The 17,551-nt window shown below is 43.7% G+C and overlaps 1 protein-coding gene across 1 annotated transcript in view; it reads right to left on the bottom strand.

Annotated features, from left to right (window-relative positions):
- Positions 1 to 6,335: 6,335 nt before the first annotated feature.
- Positions 6,336 to 17,551, bottom strand: part of NUBPL (NUBP iron-sulfur cluster assembly factor, mitochondrial) — a 363,982-nt gene continuing 352,766 nt past the window's right edge. Inside the window, exon 12 of the mRNA XM_073010899.1 lies at positions 6,336 to 6,613. Coding sequence (XP_072867000.1) covers positions 6,584 to 6,613 — 30 coding nt within the window. The 3' untranslated portion in view covers positions 6,336 to 6,583. The remainder of the gene's footprint in view (positions 6,614 to 17,551) is intronic.

The following is a 17,551-nucleotide window of genomic DNA, read 5'->3' as shown; positions in this document are numbered from 1 at the left end:
AGAGGAAACAATGAGAGGGTGAAAGAAAAACCAAGATGTGGGGGGAGAATCTTAGGACACGGTGAGGGGTAGGCACTGGAAGCTGAATCAGGAACCATTCCAAGCAGGGCAGAGACTATCAGCTCATGGACCAGAGACACGTTTCTAATTGGTATGAAAATTAGGCTCATCGATCCTTGATTTTATGTAATAATTGAGAAGGTGGAACTAAAATATGCTTATGTGTGTGGACTGGTGGGGCTTTCTCTCCTCTTCACTTTTGTCATTTCCCTCCTCTGAGTTTTCTAAGACAAATTAAAAAACAGACCCTGTTCAGGCCAAAACACATCAAAGATTTGCCAGGAGAAACAGCACACACACATGAGTAGTAGAAAGGCATGTTTGTTTTGTAGATTCTCCAGTCTAAGAATCTAAACACTCCCTCAACCTTGCACGGGAGAGACTTAATGCCATCCCTTACCGGGTGACATCAAGAACTAGAATCTTCGGGATTCATCACACACCCAGTGGAGCAGATCCCCTTCCCCTCTCATACCAGCTTTGGCTGTGCTTTCCCTCCCAACAGGCAGCCCCTGTTCTCCTGTTAAAGGATCACCTTCAGGCCTGCACAGAGAGCTGAAGTATCTGGGAATTTCTATCTGGGGGAGGAAGACAGGAGTCATGCCTAAACAACAAATGACTGTTGGTTGCAGGGGTGTAAATGACTTCAGTTCTTTGTTCACCCCTTCCCAATGATGATGACTCTGATGTGTGATCTTCTCTGTCTCCAAGAGTGCCTCTGTGGGACTTTGCTTGATACCTCTCTATACTTCCCCTCCCGATCCCACTCCACCACCAAATTTTCCTAGAAACGCTTCCTAATAAATCACTTTCACATGATTCATTTTCTCAGCGGCAGCCTCTGAAGAACAAGACACTCTAGAATGGAGCTAAGAGGTTGCAGGGAGGGAAAAGAAAATAATCTCCAAGAGGTGGCAGGACAGGATACGTAGAAGGAAAATGAGAGCAAAGGGCTTGACATATGGACTGAAAGGAGCCTTGTTGGACAACTAAAGAAACATTTTGTACCATCTTCCAGATCCCTTGTGTCTTCTAAGAAGAAGCTGTGTGTGCATACACTCACATGTGGGTGTATGTTTTTCCCTCTCTCTGCTAAAGGACTGCATTGCATGCCCTTCTGATACAGGCATAACTGAAGAGTTGCATATTATTTTATTCTAAAATATATATTCTTTATACTTTCCTAATTTTGGTGAAAAACAAATACAGGCATACCTCAGAGACATTGTGGGTTTGGTTCCAGATAACCACAGTAAAGCAAATATTGCAAAAAAGCAAATTTTTTGGTTTCCCAGTGCATACAAAAGTTATCTTTATACTATAATGTAGTCTATTCAGTGTAATAGCATTATGTCTAAAAAATGTACATACCTTAAATTTAAAAATACCTTATTGCTAAAACATGTTAACAATCGTCTGAGCCTTCAGTGAACCATAATCGTTTTGCTGATGGAAAGTCTTGCCTCTATGTTGATGGCTGCCGACTCATCAGGGTGGTGGTTACTAAAGGATGGGATGGCTGTGGAAATTTCTTAAAATAAGACAATGATGAAGTTTGCCACATCAATTGACTCTTCCTTTCAGGAAAGATTTCTCTGTAGTATGTGATGCTGTTTGATAGCATTTACTCACAATAGAACTTCTTTCAAAATTGGAGTAAATCCTCTCAAACCTCGTCACTGCTTTATCAAACAGGTTTATGTAATATTCTAAATACTTTGTTGTCATTTCAACAATGATCACAGCATCTTCACCAGGAGTAGGTTCCATCTCAAGAAACCACTTTCGTTGCTCATCCTTAAGAAGCCACTCTTGGCTAGGCGTGATAGCTCACACCTGTAATCCCAGCACTTTAGGAGGCCAAGGTGGGCAGATCACCTGAGGTCAGGAGTTAGAGACCAGCCTGGCCAACATGGTAAAACCCTGTTTCTACGAAAAATACAAAAATGAGTCAGGGTGGTGGTGCACACCTGCAGTCCTGGCTACTCAGGAGGCTGAGGCAGGGGAATTGCTTGAACCCAGGAGGCAGAAGTTAGTGAGCAGAGATTGTGCCACTGCATTCCAGTCTGGGTGACAGAGTGAGACTCCATCTAAAAAAAAAAGAAGCCACTCTTACCTTTTCAAGTTTGTAGTAATTCAGTCCCATCTTCAGGCTCCACATCTGCAGTTACTTCCTTTAGCTATGAATATCCTAGATGCCATCTTGTTTCAATAGATGGCTGTTTCATCTACATTGAAAATCTCTTGTTTGGTGTAGCCACCTTCATCAATGATCTTAGCTAGATCTTCTGGAGAACTTGCTGCAGCTTCTCCATCAGCACTTGCTGCTTCACCTTGCACTTTCATGTTATGAAGATGGCTTCTTTCCTTAAACCTTGTAAGCCAGCCTTTGTTAGTTTCCAACTTTTCCACAGCTTCTTCCTCTCTCTCAGTCTTCATAGAATTGAAGAGAGTTAGGGTCTTGTTCTGGATTCAGCTTTGGGTTAAGAGAATGTTGTGGCTGGTTTAATCTTCTATCTAGACAACTAAAACTTTTTCCAAACCAGCAATAAGGGTGTTTTGCTTTCTTACCATTCATGTATTCAATGTTTAATTTCCTTCAAGAGCTTTTCCTTTATATTTACAACTTGGCTAGCTGGTTGGTACAAGAGGCCTAGCTTTTGGTCTTTCTGGGCTTTCGACATATCTTCCTCATAAGCTTAATTATTTCTAGCTTTTGATTTAAAGTGAGAACATGCAACTCTTCCTTTCACTTGCACATTTAGAGGCCACTGTAGGGTTATTCACTGTCCTAATTTCAATATTGTTGTGTCTCAGGGAATAGGGAGGCCTGAGGAAAAGGAGAGGGTTGGGGGAATGGCTGATGGGTAGAGCAGTCAGAAGATGCACATTTCTCAACTAATTCACCATCTTATATGGATGCAATTCACAGTGCCACAAAACAATGACAATAGTAGCATCAAAGATTACTGATCACTGAAATGTATATAATAATAATGAAAAAGTTCAAAATACTGCAAGAATTACCAAAATGTAACACAGAGACACCAAGTAAGCACATGCTGTTGGAAAAACGGCACAAACAGACTTGCTCAATGCAGGGTTGCCACAAATCTTCAATCGTTAGAAAGAGAGAGAGAGAGAAAGAGAGAAGAGAAAGAAAAAAGGAAAGAAAGAAAAGAGAAAGAAGAGAAAAAGAAAGAAAGAAAGAAAAAGAAAGAAAGGAAGGAAGGAAGGAAGAAAGGGAAAGAAAGAAGAGAGAGAAAGCGAGCAGTATCTGTGAAGGGCAATAAAGTAAAGGACAATAAGACAAGGTATGACTGTAGCTTTGACAGGAAATAAAATAAGTGAAAACACAGTTTAAAGAAATACCATTAAATGAGCCTTTAGCCAAGTAACTTTAGGATATTAAGACAGGACTAGGGGACAGGAATGGAGAAGTACCTCCCTTCTGGCTTCGCATTTGATCTTCCCACCCCTGAGCTGTGAGGGCCAGCCCCAGCTGTGGTGGCTTTGGGTGCCAGTGCTTTACAGTATTAATGCGTTTGACTCATGCAACAATCCTCTGCGTAGATATCGTTACTATCCTCTTTTCACAGATGAAGAAATGGAGGCATAGAGAGGGAATACAGTAAAAATCTACTTTTCCTACTTCACACAGTTATTGTTAGGATCAAATAAAACAATGTATGTGAACACGTTTTGACAACGCACGACAGTGGTGTACAGTATGATCTGCCCAGTGTAATTATTATTGACCACATTCACATTTGCTTTCAGGGCTTAGACCAATCTTTGGATAAATGATCTTTCCCTACAAATCTTACAAAACAGAAGGACTACATTCCTGCTGACACCTTGATTTTGGACTTCTAATCTCCAGCACTGTGACAATACATTTCTGCTGTTCAAGCCACCCAGTGTGTGGTACTTCATTACATCAGCCCTGGCAAACCACTGTAGTCTCCCACTGAGAAGCTGTCCCACTCCCAGCCTAATAAGAAGGCAGGGGACCCTTGTAGCCCCCAGCTTGGGTCCAAGCTATGGGGGAAGAGAGTGGGAAGGAGTTCTGAGCCAAGGACAACCAATCCACAGAGAGATGACTCAGCACCATTACATTCTTAGACAATAAGAAGCTATAGTGGGTGGTGGGTGCTAATTTAGAAGTTCACGTAGACCCTGGCATGTGGCTGTTATTCTGGATTGTATACAAGATGAGTAAACAGAGGATGCTGGTCACGAGAAAGCAAGGAGGACAGAAAGAGGCAAAGTGGCCAAGAGGGCGGGGTGCAGCCGGGCCCTAGTATTGTCTTGGTTTCGCCCTTCCTGAAGCCAGACTTCTCTGGGATCCATCCACACATGCACATCCTTTAATAAGTGCCCCTTCTTTTTTTCCTCTGGTAATGACTTCTTTTCCTTCACTAAAGTGGTCCGAGTATGACAGCTCAAAAAGAAACCTGCAGAATGATGCCTAGTAAAGCAGTGACACGGACATTTCACTTGGTCCAGCTTCCCAAGTTCTCATTTTAATCTGAGAAATCATGGCGTGGGTAAATTCAAAATCTTAAAAATTGCTTTATCTAAAAGCCCTAAGATATTAGGCACAAATCAGAATTGTTTTGGAACCCTGTGACAAAGTATAACCCCCAAACAGGGAGGAAGAGAGAGGCAGGAGAATGAGCACATTGGTGGTCTGATGCTTGATATGGTTCTGGGGGCCTAGTCCTGAAGAGCCTCCTAGACTATTCTATTAAACAGTTTGACCTTTTCCTAGAGAAGGGGAGTGACCCAAACTGCTATGCATGATAGAGATGAAGATATCAGCAGGGTGTTGAACAGGTTAGGAGGAAACAAGACTGGAGGGAGGGAATATGATTAAGAAGCTGTTGCAGGAATCCAGCCATGGGACGATGACGACCTGAGATGAAGGTGGGACCCTGGAGGGGAAGACAGGAAGAAATGAAGTGAGAAGACATTAAGGTGGCAATGTTCAGGGAGCCTGGGGCATGTGGCATGGATGGGAGGGAGGCATGGGGGAGGATATACTCTTTGAGGGGACTGGAGGGAGAGGCAAGCCCTGAAGCCTGGGGTGTAAGAGCCAGGCAGCTCTTCCCTTATCACTGCAAGAACCAGTCCCTGACAGTGTGGCCCCATCCCTAGGGGTTGATCACATAAGCCATCCCCACAAAAGCAGAAAAGCTGCTTCAGGCTGCTGCCTGCTTGGAGCCTCACACTAGAGCTCTGTGTTTACACATTCGAGAGAATCGAATCTCACATAATCATATATGTGACAAAGACCTCCACTATAAGCAACATTAATGAAGACAAATGAATCAGCCAAATGCTGCAGCTTGCACAGCAGCACGCAGGGAGGCTGCTTTGTGGGGGGAGCTCATTTCTGGCTGCAGTTCTTGCCTTTCCTGACAGAGATGTATGAGGAGCCTCCCACGGAGGGGGGTGCCTCAGCCACTGCCTCCACAGCCCCAGCTAGGGGGCAGGCGGTCAGGGGGCTTTGAGGGAACTTTCAGAAGACTCTCAGAGCATGTTTACACATTTTTATGAAAGTTATCTTAGGGGAGACGTGCAAATAGAGATTAGTTGGATCCAGTGGTCTCATAGTATTAACTAAACAAGCTCCCTGCATCCTGGCAGTTGCTGACTGGGTAAGTAGCTATGAGAATTCTCAGCCCAGCCAGTGGGTAACTGTGCCCCATTCAGGCTTACTGAGTGCCTGAATCAGGCCTGGATGGGCTCGGCTCTGCAGAGTCCCCTGCTCGCCTTTAGGCCATTTGTATTGTTCGTCCCATCCATTTCTCTTTGTGACAGAAGAGCAAACACTCAACTTTGAGACTTTTACTCCAACCTCTCCTGAGGGGATGACAGCCAATTAAAACAAAGGCATTTATAAATCAAGTGGCATGAGACTGGAGCTAGTGAAGTGGCCGTGGCTCTGTCCTGGCCCTGGATGGCTATGTTTTGATGCTTACCAGCAGCTCAGATAACCTCTAGAGGTGGAAAGATGGCATTCTCATGTGTTTCTGGTGAGACGACATAAAAAACTGCCCATGAAAGGCAGATCTGCTTGTTGTGGAAGCATTTGACCCTGGCAGCAGGAAATCCTGCCATCCTTTCGGCCTTTGCTCTGCGTAATTCAAGAGATGGCAGGAAGGACAAGCTCTCCCTCCTAAGGGATGTCTCCAGCAGGACATTAAAAAAAAAGAGTACCTTATCCGAGTCTAAATGAAACATTCTCAGAAAATTCCTGACACAAATTAAACAAGCCGATTTTATTAGGTCAATATGAAGGGCCTTGAAACTAATTAATCAACATAGAGATCAGATCAGCCAGTGACAGTGAGACAATGGAATGAAAACTTGGTAGGTCAGTGAAAGGCCTGGATTCAGGCAGGGAAACAACACTAGGTTTCATTCCCCATGGAAGAAATTCCAATTGCTCAGAAAAAGACACTGAGTTGGGTGACAAATCCACTGTCATCAGCAATCTTCTTCAGGTAATATGCTCTTAATGACACTCAGACTGATTTTTCCATTCCTGGGAGGAAGAGAAGGAAGTAGAAGTGATCAGAAAACATAAATATTTTTTAATAAACCCAGGCAGGCTGCTGGAAGGATACATGTATACAAGAGAAATAAACAATAAAAACAATGCACTTGGGGAAATGAGTTTCTGGCATAAACAGAGTAACTATGAGTCAGTAAAATTGGAATGAAAACAGTGTGGGGCATCTTCTGATAGCACTTAGCAGCCACACCCTCTCAATGGAGGCAGAGGGAAACTCACAGGTAGCCTTGGGGCTCACTCTCAGGCTCCAGTTTCCTCCTTCCCTAAAACAAAGGGTTGAGCCAGATGAACTCGTGGTCCTTTCTTTCCTAAAGATGTTATTATTCAATACTCTTCCAGAGCTACCCTGAGAAGCGGCCAGGTCAGCAGTAGCTAAAAGCTGGTGATGACTGTGTTGTGGGAGTACACAGAGTAGGGACTCCAAAATCAGAGCTAGACCTGGCCTCACACACACTCATCACTTCATTTATCAGAAGCCTCTCAAAACCTAATCAAATTGTAGCACATTATTTTATACATGCATAACACCATGCCAGCCATGTGATAGTTCAAAATGTACACATCCCTCATGTCTCCTGGAATGGTGAAAAACACTCAGCTTTTGGAGCCAGAAAAAAACTGAGTTCAAATCCCTGCTGTCCCACTAGCTGGTGTTGTGATTCTACACTAGTCACTGTCATACAACAAACTATTAGTCAGCCATTAAGAAGAATGAGGTGATCTACAGGAACTCACATGGAAAGATGTCCACAATATATTACTTAAAAGTAAACAGCAGACAATTGCCAAAAGGCAGAAGCAACTCTGATGATGGATACATAGATAAACAAAATGTGATATATGCACATAATGGAATATTATTCAACCATGAAAAGAAAGGAAATTCTGACACATCCTACAGCGTGGATGAACCTTGAAGACGTTCTGCTAAGTAAAATAAGCCAGTTACAAACAAATACTGTGTGATTCCATATATGAGGTATTTAAAGAAGTGAAATCCATAGAAACAGAAAGTGAATGGTGACTGTCATGGTCTAGAGGGAGAGGAGAATGTGGAATTGGCGTTGTCATGGGTACAGGGTTTCAGTTTGGGAAGATGAAAAAGTTGTGGAGATGGATGGTTGTGATGGTTGCACAACACTGGAAATGTACTTAATGCCACTGACCTATGCTCTTAAAGATGGTTAAAATGCTAAGTGTTGTTATATATATTTTATGACACTTAAAAAAAGTAAATGACAGAACAGTAAATATAGCATGATCCAATTTTGGTTAAAAATTTTGAATCTATATATTGTCTATGTATAGAGGGAAGTCTGAAAGGATATATACGACAACAGTAATAGGGGTTACTCTAGGGGAGTAGGATCATGAAGGGGTGGTAATGGATGACACAATTTACAAGTTTCATGTGCCTCAAGGCATGAAGCCTTGTGTTTGATAGGGCAATGGTAATAAATTCTGATTCTCAAAACCCTTTGTGTCTCAAAGGGAAAAGGTATTCCTCATTATCTGGTCCCTCTTTCCCAGGATGCTATCTATGACTCTCCCCAGCATTTTTTTTTTTTAACCAAATACAGTCTAAACTCCTTAGCCTGGTATTTAAAGCCCTATACAACTGGATTGCAACCAGACTGTTAGCATTCCCTTTTAGCTGCCTCTGTGCACCAGTATAGCAACCATTCCATGTTCCCTGAGCAGTGTTTTGCCTCCACAGCTTTAAGTCATTCCCTCTATAAATTGTCATTCCTTCCAATCTATGCCTATGGATATCCTGTCCACTCTTCGAGGATGTAGTCTCTGAATCCCTTTGTGGGAGCGATGTCTCCTCCCTCTCTCAAGGCAATCACCACATCTGCCAGTCTTGGTTTGCTTGTCTACATGCCTTCTCTCCCCTCAGGGACCCTATGCTCCTTGAGAGAAAAGGAAACGCCTTATGTAGCTCAGGAATGCCTGTGACACTTACTGCAGTGTAATTACACAACTGCAACAATGATGATGGTGCTCACAGCACCACACAGTGCCACCTGCACAACCATGAGAGTGGGTGCCTCCCTAAATTTTGCACCCTAGGCACTTTGCTCACCTACCTAGTCCCAGCCTACTACCACTCATTGAATGCCTTCACTGAGTGCATCAGGTACTGTGCTAAGAAAGGGCATATATCACTTCACTTTATCTTCACAGGAGTTTACTATGTAGGTATTACCCACACTTTGCAAATGAAGAAACCACAGCTTAGAGATTAAATAACTTGCTTAAGATCATATTACAAAAGTGGGGATTTGAACTCAGGCTTGACTGATTCCAAAACGTGTAGTTCCAATAATTGTAACTCACTGCCTTATCAGTATACTTGAGAATGCAGTAGGCATTCAATACTTGCATGTTTAATGAGTTTAACTGGAGACAGGTCAGCATGCTGCTGCAAGAGCACAATGACTGTTGCCCTGGTCCTGTCACAAACCTCACAGTGCTCTGGACTCCTTTGGCAGGGGTAGGCACCAGAAGTATCAGCATCACTTTTGCTTGCAGCATTCAAAAGAAACTCCATCCTTGTTCTACTGTTCGGCCCAACTACAGCTTTCCCCTCATTCTTTTCCTCAATCCATTTCAGACACCCACTTCTCTCCAACAAAAACCTGGCGCTCAACTCATCTCTATAGATGGTGAAGTCAGGAAAGATAGTGGGAGTGGCTATGAAAACCTCTCAGATTCTGACCTCAGATGCACAGACATGAGGGAACAAGCCCTGCAGACCCGATTAAACCCAGTTAACCTTTTGTGCTGTCCAGAGCACCGATGGTAAAGAATGCAAGAGGGAGTCTCAGATGCTGAGAACAGATTCCAGGAGCCCTGAGAGGCGTGGAAGGAGGAGCCATGTGCTGCTGGGAGAAGTGAGGACCTTTGTGATCAGTCCTACTTCAGGGGCAGACGGCCCCAGTACTTAGGTCTATCCAGGCTGTCACTGTCCACGTGTGGCCATTGAAATGTGACTGGTGTGAACTGAGATGTGCTGTAAGTGTAAAACACACGTATGATTCCAAAGACTTAGCATGAAAAAGGAATGCCAAATATCTCATTAATCATTGTTTATGTTGATGACTGTTAAAATAAGATTTTGGAGGGTTAAGTTAAATAATATAGATTATTAAAACTACTCTCACCTGTTTCTAGTTTTTTCAGTGTGGTTATATGAAGTTACATAAGTGACTCACTCTTGTGACCTGTATTAGATTCTCACTGGACAGAGCTGACCTGTAGCCCCAGACTGTTTCAGACCATGCCTTACCCCATCAACCAGGGTCCAGCTGCTGGGGCTCAGCTCTGTCCCAGCTTGGGTCTCTGCACAGTGGCAGCTTTGGTGACCAATATACTCTGTAACCGCTGTAATTGAGGGGTGTCCCTGCCTCTGAAGCCAACTGCAGAGGCTGAGAATAAGAAATAACTACATATTCATGCATTCACTCCCATTTCTCCTCCCAGCCTACCTCTCAAGCGGTCTTTCTTTTAGCACAGCTGTTCTAAATACATGATCCCCAGAACAGCAGCATCGCATCACCTGGGAACCCATTAGAAATGCAGATTACCAGGTACCATCCAGAAACTCTGAATCAGAAACTGTCCAGTAATCTATGCTTTAACAAGCCCCTCCCCACAAGGACATTATTCTGATGAATTCTAATGTTTGAGAACCAGGGTCTTAGGGTACTGAAACTTTGCAGCGTATTAAAATCATGTGGGCTGCTTTAAAAAATTCCAATGCCCAGGCCACACCCCCAGGGTCAAGTAAATCAGGTTCTCTGGGGGTAGAACCCAGGCATTGGATTTTTGGAACTCTCCACTTGATTCCAATGTGCAGTCACAGTTGAGCCCCATTGCCTAAGGGTAAAGAACTCAAGAATATTAGTCAGTCATTTCCCCTATGGTGGAGAGCCTGTAGCTTTGGGCCCAGCAGAGAGAAGCCTTCCTGTGGGAGGAGAAAACTGTGTAAAATGAAGAAAGGGGCCAAACTGGGCATGCCTAAGCTTCGAAGGCCTCTTTCATTATAGGCTGGCTGCTGTAATGAAACAGGCAATTGCACCTGAGATTTTTCTGAAGTTGAAATGACAATGTGGAAAGGGAACAGCTTCTCTCCACAGTCCATCAAGAGGGGAGTGGCCAATGGGCCGCTTGGAGGACAAAGACCAGGGACACGTTCATTCTCTGAGGCTCCAGGTATATTAAAATGAAGAAATGCCCAAATAGGGTTTCAAAAATTGTGATATCCTATATTTTAGACGTTTACATTTAATAAATTAAGACTTTAACACGTGTAAGTTTTTTTTTTTTTTTTTTTTAAAAAAAAAAAAACGTGCAGGGTAATATAACCATCCTATTCACAGGATAATAGCAGGATTAATTTTAAAAATTCATGGGCCTGGTACCAAAATCAGGCATAAGTTTAAAGCTGATGATCATTTCCATCTTTCAGTCTTATTAGCATATCTTCAGAGATAAATTTTTAAAAATCCAAATGTGAAGTCTCTGTGTGAGATCCCTGGATGAAAGGCCCTCCTTTGCCGTGCCCCTGGGGCAGACTAAGCGGACCACTGGAAAGAGATCCTAAGTGTGGCCCTGGAGCAGCTGTGAATGATTAGGTTGTGGGAAGATGACTGACGTCTGGGTGCCTTGCAGCAGTCTGCCCAGGGAGGTCTCAGGGAAGCTAGAGGACCCCTCCACCCGCTTTGTGTGTTCCAGGGCAGTATAATACCTGCCTCCCTACACACAACCGGTGCCTGCCCACTCTCTGTCCCCAGGCACACTTGGCTGCTGACAACAGGAAGTGAAACAGCCACACCCTCCTTTTACCCTATTAAGGTAACTCCTAGTTTGATAGGCATCCAGGGAGGGAAAGACATAAGGGAGACACTTCCCTTGTGCAGCACCTGCAGTGCTGTTGGTTTATAAAGCACGAAATCTTCTGTCCCAGAGGCTGGACTGGGCTCAGGACTGCATGTGAGATTGTGCTTCAGGAAGAGAAAGCAATCCCAGACTGAACAACAATTTCCTGGTGGCAGGTGCATCCATGAGGAGCTGCAGTCGGTCCCAGCAGCATATGCTTTCTCCTCTGGGAGGGGGACTCAAAGATGTGCAGACTAATGGGACCACCGGCTGCAAGCCTCAGAAACCTCTCAGGAGGCCCCTGGCAAGGCCTGTGGTATCAGAGCAGTGCAGGCAGCCTGGGCATCATAGGATAAAGGGGTGGGGAGTGGGGCAGGGAAGAAACAGAACAGAGGAAACAGCACACCTTGTTCTCATTGACTCGGAGTCAATGGCTGCCCACAGACTATTCCTGGAGATTCAAGCCTCACACTCTCCTGTCCTCTCCTCTGAGTAAGGCTTCCAGAGAGTAAGGGCCACACCCAGACAGAGGTGGGTGAGGCTGGGGTTCAAAGTACAGAGCCAGCCCTTTTATCGCATAGGCAGAGGGAATCATCCACTGTGAACCCACAGCACCCTCCACCAGGGCAGCATTTGATTCCTCTGTCTCATATCTCCGCTTGCCTTCCCTGTGGGTCAGTAGTTCCTGACTTTCTCTAGCCTATAGGAAACATGAGGAGGAGGGGGAGAGATGGAGGGGGAGGAGGAGGAGGAGAGAAGGGAGAGAATGAGCACATGGGCTGCCCAGCCCCAGCCCCATGGCACCAGCATGGTAAACACTTGGAGGGAGGCCAGCCGTCTGGCGCCTCCAGTCTTCCACATCTCCCCAGCCAAGATTCAGACCTGTATATTCTGGGCTCTTTCTGCCCCATTTCACCCAGGCTTTAAATTACCCAGACTTGGGTCTGGGTTATTCTATCCAAAGCTTTCCTCTGAAATCTAGATTGTGATGCAATGTATACATCCTCTAAATCAGATTTCTGAGGACTAAATGCCAGACTGTGTGGCATAGCAGTCTGGCTGCAAACCATTTCAGTCAGCCCAGCGGAGGAACATACAATAAGGTGCTCATCCCTGCAGCCGTGCACAGGAGACAGCAACAGTCTAGGTAAATTAGAAAGGCCTAACTTGAGCCAGCTAGTCTTGGCAATTTAGGGAAAGTAAGGACTACATAGAGGCTCTGAGACGGCTTGTGGAATCAATGCCTACGTTGCTGGATTGCTCCTTCTTTGGTTATGGAACTAGTGGTTCCAAAATGTACCCCTTGATTCCATAAGATGGAAGACCATTTAGACAAGCTGAGCCAAAACCCAGAGTCTTGGAACAAGCCTGTAGCAATAATAGTAGCAGTAATGACAATGATTTTTAACATTCCTTGCTTAACAAGTGCTGGCCACAGTTCTCATGCTTTACATGGATTTACTTGGGGAATTTGATCGCTGGATCGAGGTGAGGACCACCCTCACTCCTCAGCTCCCCAGAGGACAGTCCCTTTCCCTCTGCTAGTCTGGGCTTGTTTCTTCTCATCATAAGAAAAGAAACAGGGCTACAAAGAGTAGCAAGCCCCTGACTGCTGCCCTTAAATGAACTAGCTTTAGGAGAAACACAGGTCAGGAGGCAAGCACTGTCTGCTCATGGCTGTTGTTCTTCTGGGGAGTTGTGAGGGTGGGGTGAGTGGGGAAGGGTCTCTCATTTTGTGAATACACAGTATATAAAAAGCTGAAATGAAAATAATTCAGAAATTATTGTTGTCTTTATAAAACAACCCGTTCTGGGGTACCTCTGTACTTCCCTAAGTATATATAAAATACAATTTTAAAATTCAGTTTAACAAAGCCCCATCAAGACACATGCATTGCATTGTGCACATCTGTATAAGTGCTCTTAAGGTGCAGGTTTGCATGAACCTCAGTTTTCTAGAGGAGTGCGTCCTGTTGGGGAAGAAGGGAAAGAAGGCAGTAAAAATAGCATTGTGTAGCTGCTGACTGTGCACTGGCCACACAGCTAAGCACAGAGTGCCTAAAGAGTTTTGGCAGGATCATCACATGTTGTCCTCACAACAGACCCACGAGGGAGGTACATCATCCCAATTTACAGATGAGGAAACTGAGGCTCAGGAAGACCAAGTGACGGCTTCATTATCACACAGCCATTAAGAGCAGAGCTTGGTGGGAACTCAGGCTTCCATGACTCTAAAGACTGGAACTACAGACAAGCTGCAAAGCAAGATCAGGTCAAGATATTCTCCAAAGTTACATCCTATGGCTCCTCAGTTACAGATGTGATTGCAGAATCCTGACATTTCTTTTCTTTTTGGTCTCCTTGTTTTCTCAATCCAGTCAGAATGAATTTTAGATGTGTCCCAAGTGCAGTCTGCCTTTAGCTGTGAAGAGCCACTCAGACACTTGGAGCTAGCCCAAGTGGCCCAAGTAGTAGGTCTGTGAATAAACGTTACTTCTGGAATCATTCTTCAACAAGTATAGCTTGACTAGAAAGACTCAAATGCCTGCACTGGTCCCAGAGAGCCATCACCCAGTGCTGCCAAGTCTGACCAAGAGGCATCCTAGCTAAGGAACCAGTCACACCACTGGCTCTCACGCCACACCTGAAAGGAGCACAACAGGAGTTTCTCCAGGAAGCTTCCCAACGTTCAGATGAGTTGCTCTCCATGTGGATTCAGAATCCTGATGAGCTGACACCAGTTCCAGGCCTGGCATGTCTAACAAATGCAGCATTCAAGCCCAAGACACTGAAATTGTTACCTCATGTTATAAAGGACCTGAAGCTGCATGCAATTAGCACTGCATCTGTGAGACTTGGGAAAGACAACTGAGAGAAGAGGGGCTTAAAAAGACTATTTTGGTCCATATGGAAAATTGGTGTGTTGCATGCATGGTAAAATCCTTTCAGATATGTTTTTAAACCTTACATTTTTAAAATTGGGGACTTAAATATTATTATAGGAAAAGCAACATGATTCCTTTAACATCAGAAGGAGATCTGTAAGTTAAAAAACTGTTGGAACCTTGTAAAGAAATTAACATTGTGAATGAACTCGGGCATTAGTGCAAATTAACCAAACTGCATACATTACAATTTTTAATCAGTCATGGAATCTCAATACTTGAAGGGACCTTGGAAATCATCTGTCCCAAGAGCAAGAATTATGGAAGATAAATTGGGCAGGTGGAAAAAAAACCTCCTGACTAGAGAAAGGTACAAAAAACAAAGAGTTGGGAGGCAGCATGTGCAGTGGTTTGAAAGCTCAGGGGTTTGCAAACACAGCCTGGGTTCGAAGCTCAGCTTTGCTTTTTGATGGCAGTATGAACCAGGCTGAGTTGTTTGACCCTCCTAGGTGACAGTTTATAAACAAAAGGTTATTCTGAGTCTTAAGAGAGACCATCCATAGAAAGGGCATAGTATGGTCCCTGGGATACCATATGGTGCCTGGGGCATCAGTGCTGAGTAAATATTAGCTCTATAGAAAAAGGAATTTCACAAACATAATCTGAGTGAGCCAGACTGACACACGATGTATAACTGTGGTCTTTCGCTTTTACTTGGCCATGAAAGAAAAGCAAAATACAGTATATCAAAGCATTCAGATTTCTGACTATGAGAATAGGACGTAATACCCAAGGTCTTTCCTGGAATGAAAAATGATCTTCATAAAAGGGAATCACATTTCAGCTGTAAATAAAGTCAGACCTGATAATCGAGAAAAGAAGACCCCACGGAGATGGTGAACCACGTACGTATGTGGGTAAGTGAGAGCTGCCTCCAAAGGTCTTGATGCAAAGCTGTCCAAGGTTTAGAACTCTGGGCACATTTCTGGCCAAAAGAGGTTCAAAACCATCATCCATGGTGTTCTGTTCTGGCCTTAAGATGGAACTAGTGCTGCATTAAGTGTCTGATTGGGAAAAGTTAATGGTTAACAAATAAGATATAACTCTCTGGGACATCTTGATATAAATTTAGTTTAGCCTTATAATATAAAAATTATTAATTATGCTGAGGGAGGGAACATAGATTGGTGGAAGACTTGTAGGCTGTGGAATAGAACAAATCCTAGAACTGTCAATTGGAACTGTGAGATCTTAAACAAGAGATACAATATATTCAGCCTCAGTTTCTTCATAGTTGCTATGAAGGGCCAGCACAGTGTCTGCCACACAGGTGGTACCCAAGAGGCATTCATTTTCTCTCTGCATTCATTCTACATTTGTCATATTAAACAACTCTTTTTTTAAAAAATTTACGTAGGTTTTTGGGGAACAGGTGGTGTTTGGTTACAAGAATGAGTTCTTCAGTAATGATTTCTGAGATTTTGGTGCACCCATCACCTGAGCAGAGGGGGTGGGAGGGGGTGAGGGATAAACAGCTCTATTTTTGGGTGGAAAAAGAGGGCTATACTTGCTTGACTCAGTTTCCAACACAGATAGGAAGCCCAGCAGTTCAGACCAACACTAAGAATAGACAACACTCTCTATTTAGCAGCAACACACCTGAATTACAGACACGGCGTTTGTGTGGGAATCAGCTCTGGACTACTAATTTCCCAAACCCAAACCTACAGTGGCAGAAAAGACAGCTGAACTCAGAGCAAGAGACAAGTCTTCATTCTATTTCTGTTACTAGCTAGTTTTTTTTTTTTTTTTTTTTTTTTTTTTACCGTAGGCAAGCCACTTAACATTTAACCTGTGTGTCTGGCTCCAAATCTACAAAATGAGGGCTTTGACCAGATAACATCCAAAGTTCCTTAGAGCTCTCAAAATTTTATCTTTTTATAGTTTGGGTTCATGCTGTTTGTTAACGTGTGTGACCACTTCTACTCCAAAAGCCACAGGACCCTGCTGCATGTCCTCCACCTTCATTCAAGCCATGATTTGTTTCCTCGGTTAGTGGCTCCATATTAACAGCAGTTGCACAAACAGAATCTAAGTGAGCCAAGCTGCCAGCTGTCACTGCAGTATCTTCTGCTTACTCTGGAGATAGGCTGAAGCTGTGTGATCTGAGAATAAATGGATCTGTCATGAAGGCAGGATTTTACTGCGAAAATGAGTTTTCTGATGAGTTTAAAGCAGCAAAAATACTCTGAAGGCTGTTTTATACCTAAATCGTGCTATATGAATTAAAAAGTAAAACACAACCTCCGATACTTCAGGTTTTAGTTTCTTGTGGCTGATGTAAATTTCACTTAACTCCCAACTGACGTCCCCAAAAACAGTTTTTTCGATCAGAATTCAAAAAAAAATAGGGGCACATGCCAATTGTAGCCCCATACAAACCAGTGGGGGCAAGGGCTGGTTTTATAGAATGTTAAGCGCTCACGAAACTAAGGGTTTGATTCATCACTGTAGCTTTATAGTTTCCTCAACACTTAGCAGTGTTTTGTACCTAGCAGGCTGGCAGCCGTTTGCAGGCAGAGATGATACTTCATTCATATCTAGCACAGTGCACTGGTATATTGGAAGTACATGTATTAGTTTGCTAGGGTTACCATAACCAAATACTGCAGACTGAGCGGTTTAAACAATGGAGATTTATTTTCTTACAAGTTTGGAGGCCAGAAGCCTGAGATTGAGGTGTCAGCAGGATTAGTTTCTTTGAAGGCCTCTCTCCTTGGCTTGTAAAAGGCCATCTTCTGTCTGTGTCTTCTCGTAGTCTCCTCTCTATACACACCTGTCCAAATTTCCCCTTCTTATGAGGATACTAGCAAAATTGGATTATGGCCCACTCTAACGATCTCACTTTAATTACCTCTTTATAGACGTATCTCCAAATATAGTCACATTCTGAGGTACTGAGGGTTAGGACTTCAACATATGAATTTGGAGTGGTAGGGGGGATAATTCAGCCCATAACATACGCTGAGTAAGTAGTGTAAGCATAAATGGTGGATGGATGGGTGGATGAATAGGTGGACAGATGAATGGATGGATGGATGGCGAATAACCAGGTGATCAACAAATACCTGATGCATTG

The sequence above is a fragment of the Chlorocebus sabaeus genome, chromosome 24, assembly GCF_047675955.1.
Source record: "Chlorocebus sabaeus isolate Y175 chromosome 24, mChlSab1.0.hap1, whole genome shotgun sequence".
In the NCBI taxonomy this organism is placed as follows: domain Eukaryota; kingdom Metazoa; phylum Chordata; class Mammalia; order Primates; family Cercopithecidae; genus Chlorocebus; species Chlorocebus sabaeus.
The sequence above is the reverse complement of the archived record's forward strand: the minus strand, read 5'-3'. Positions and strand labels throughout refer to the sequence as shown.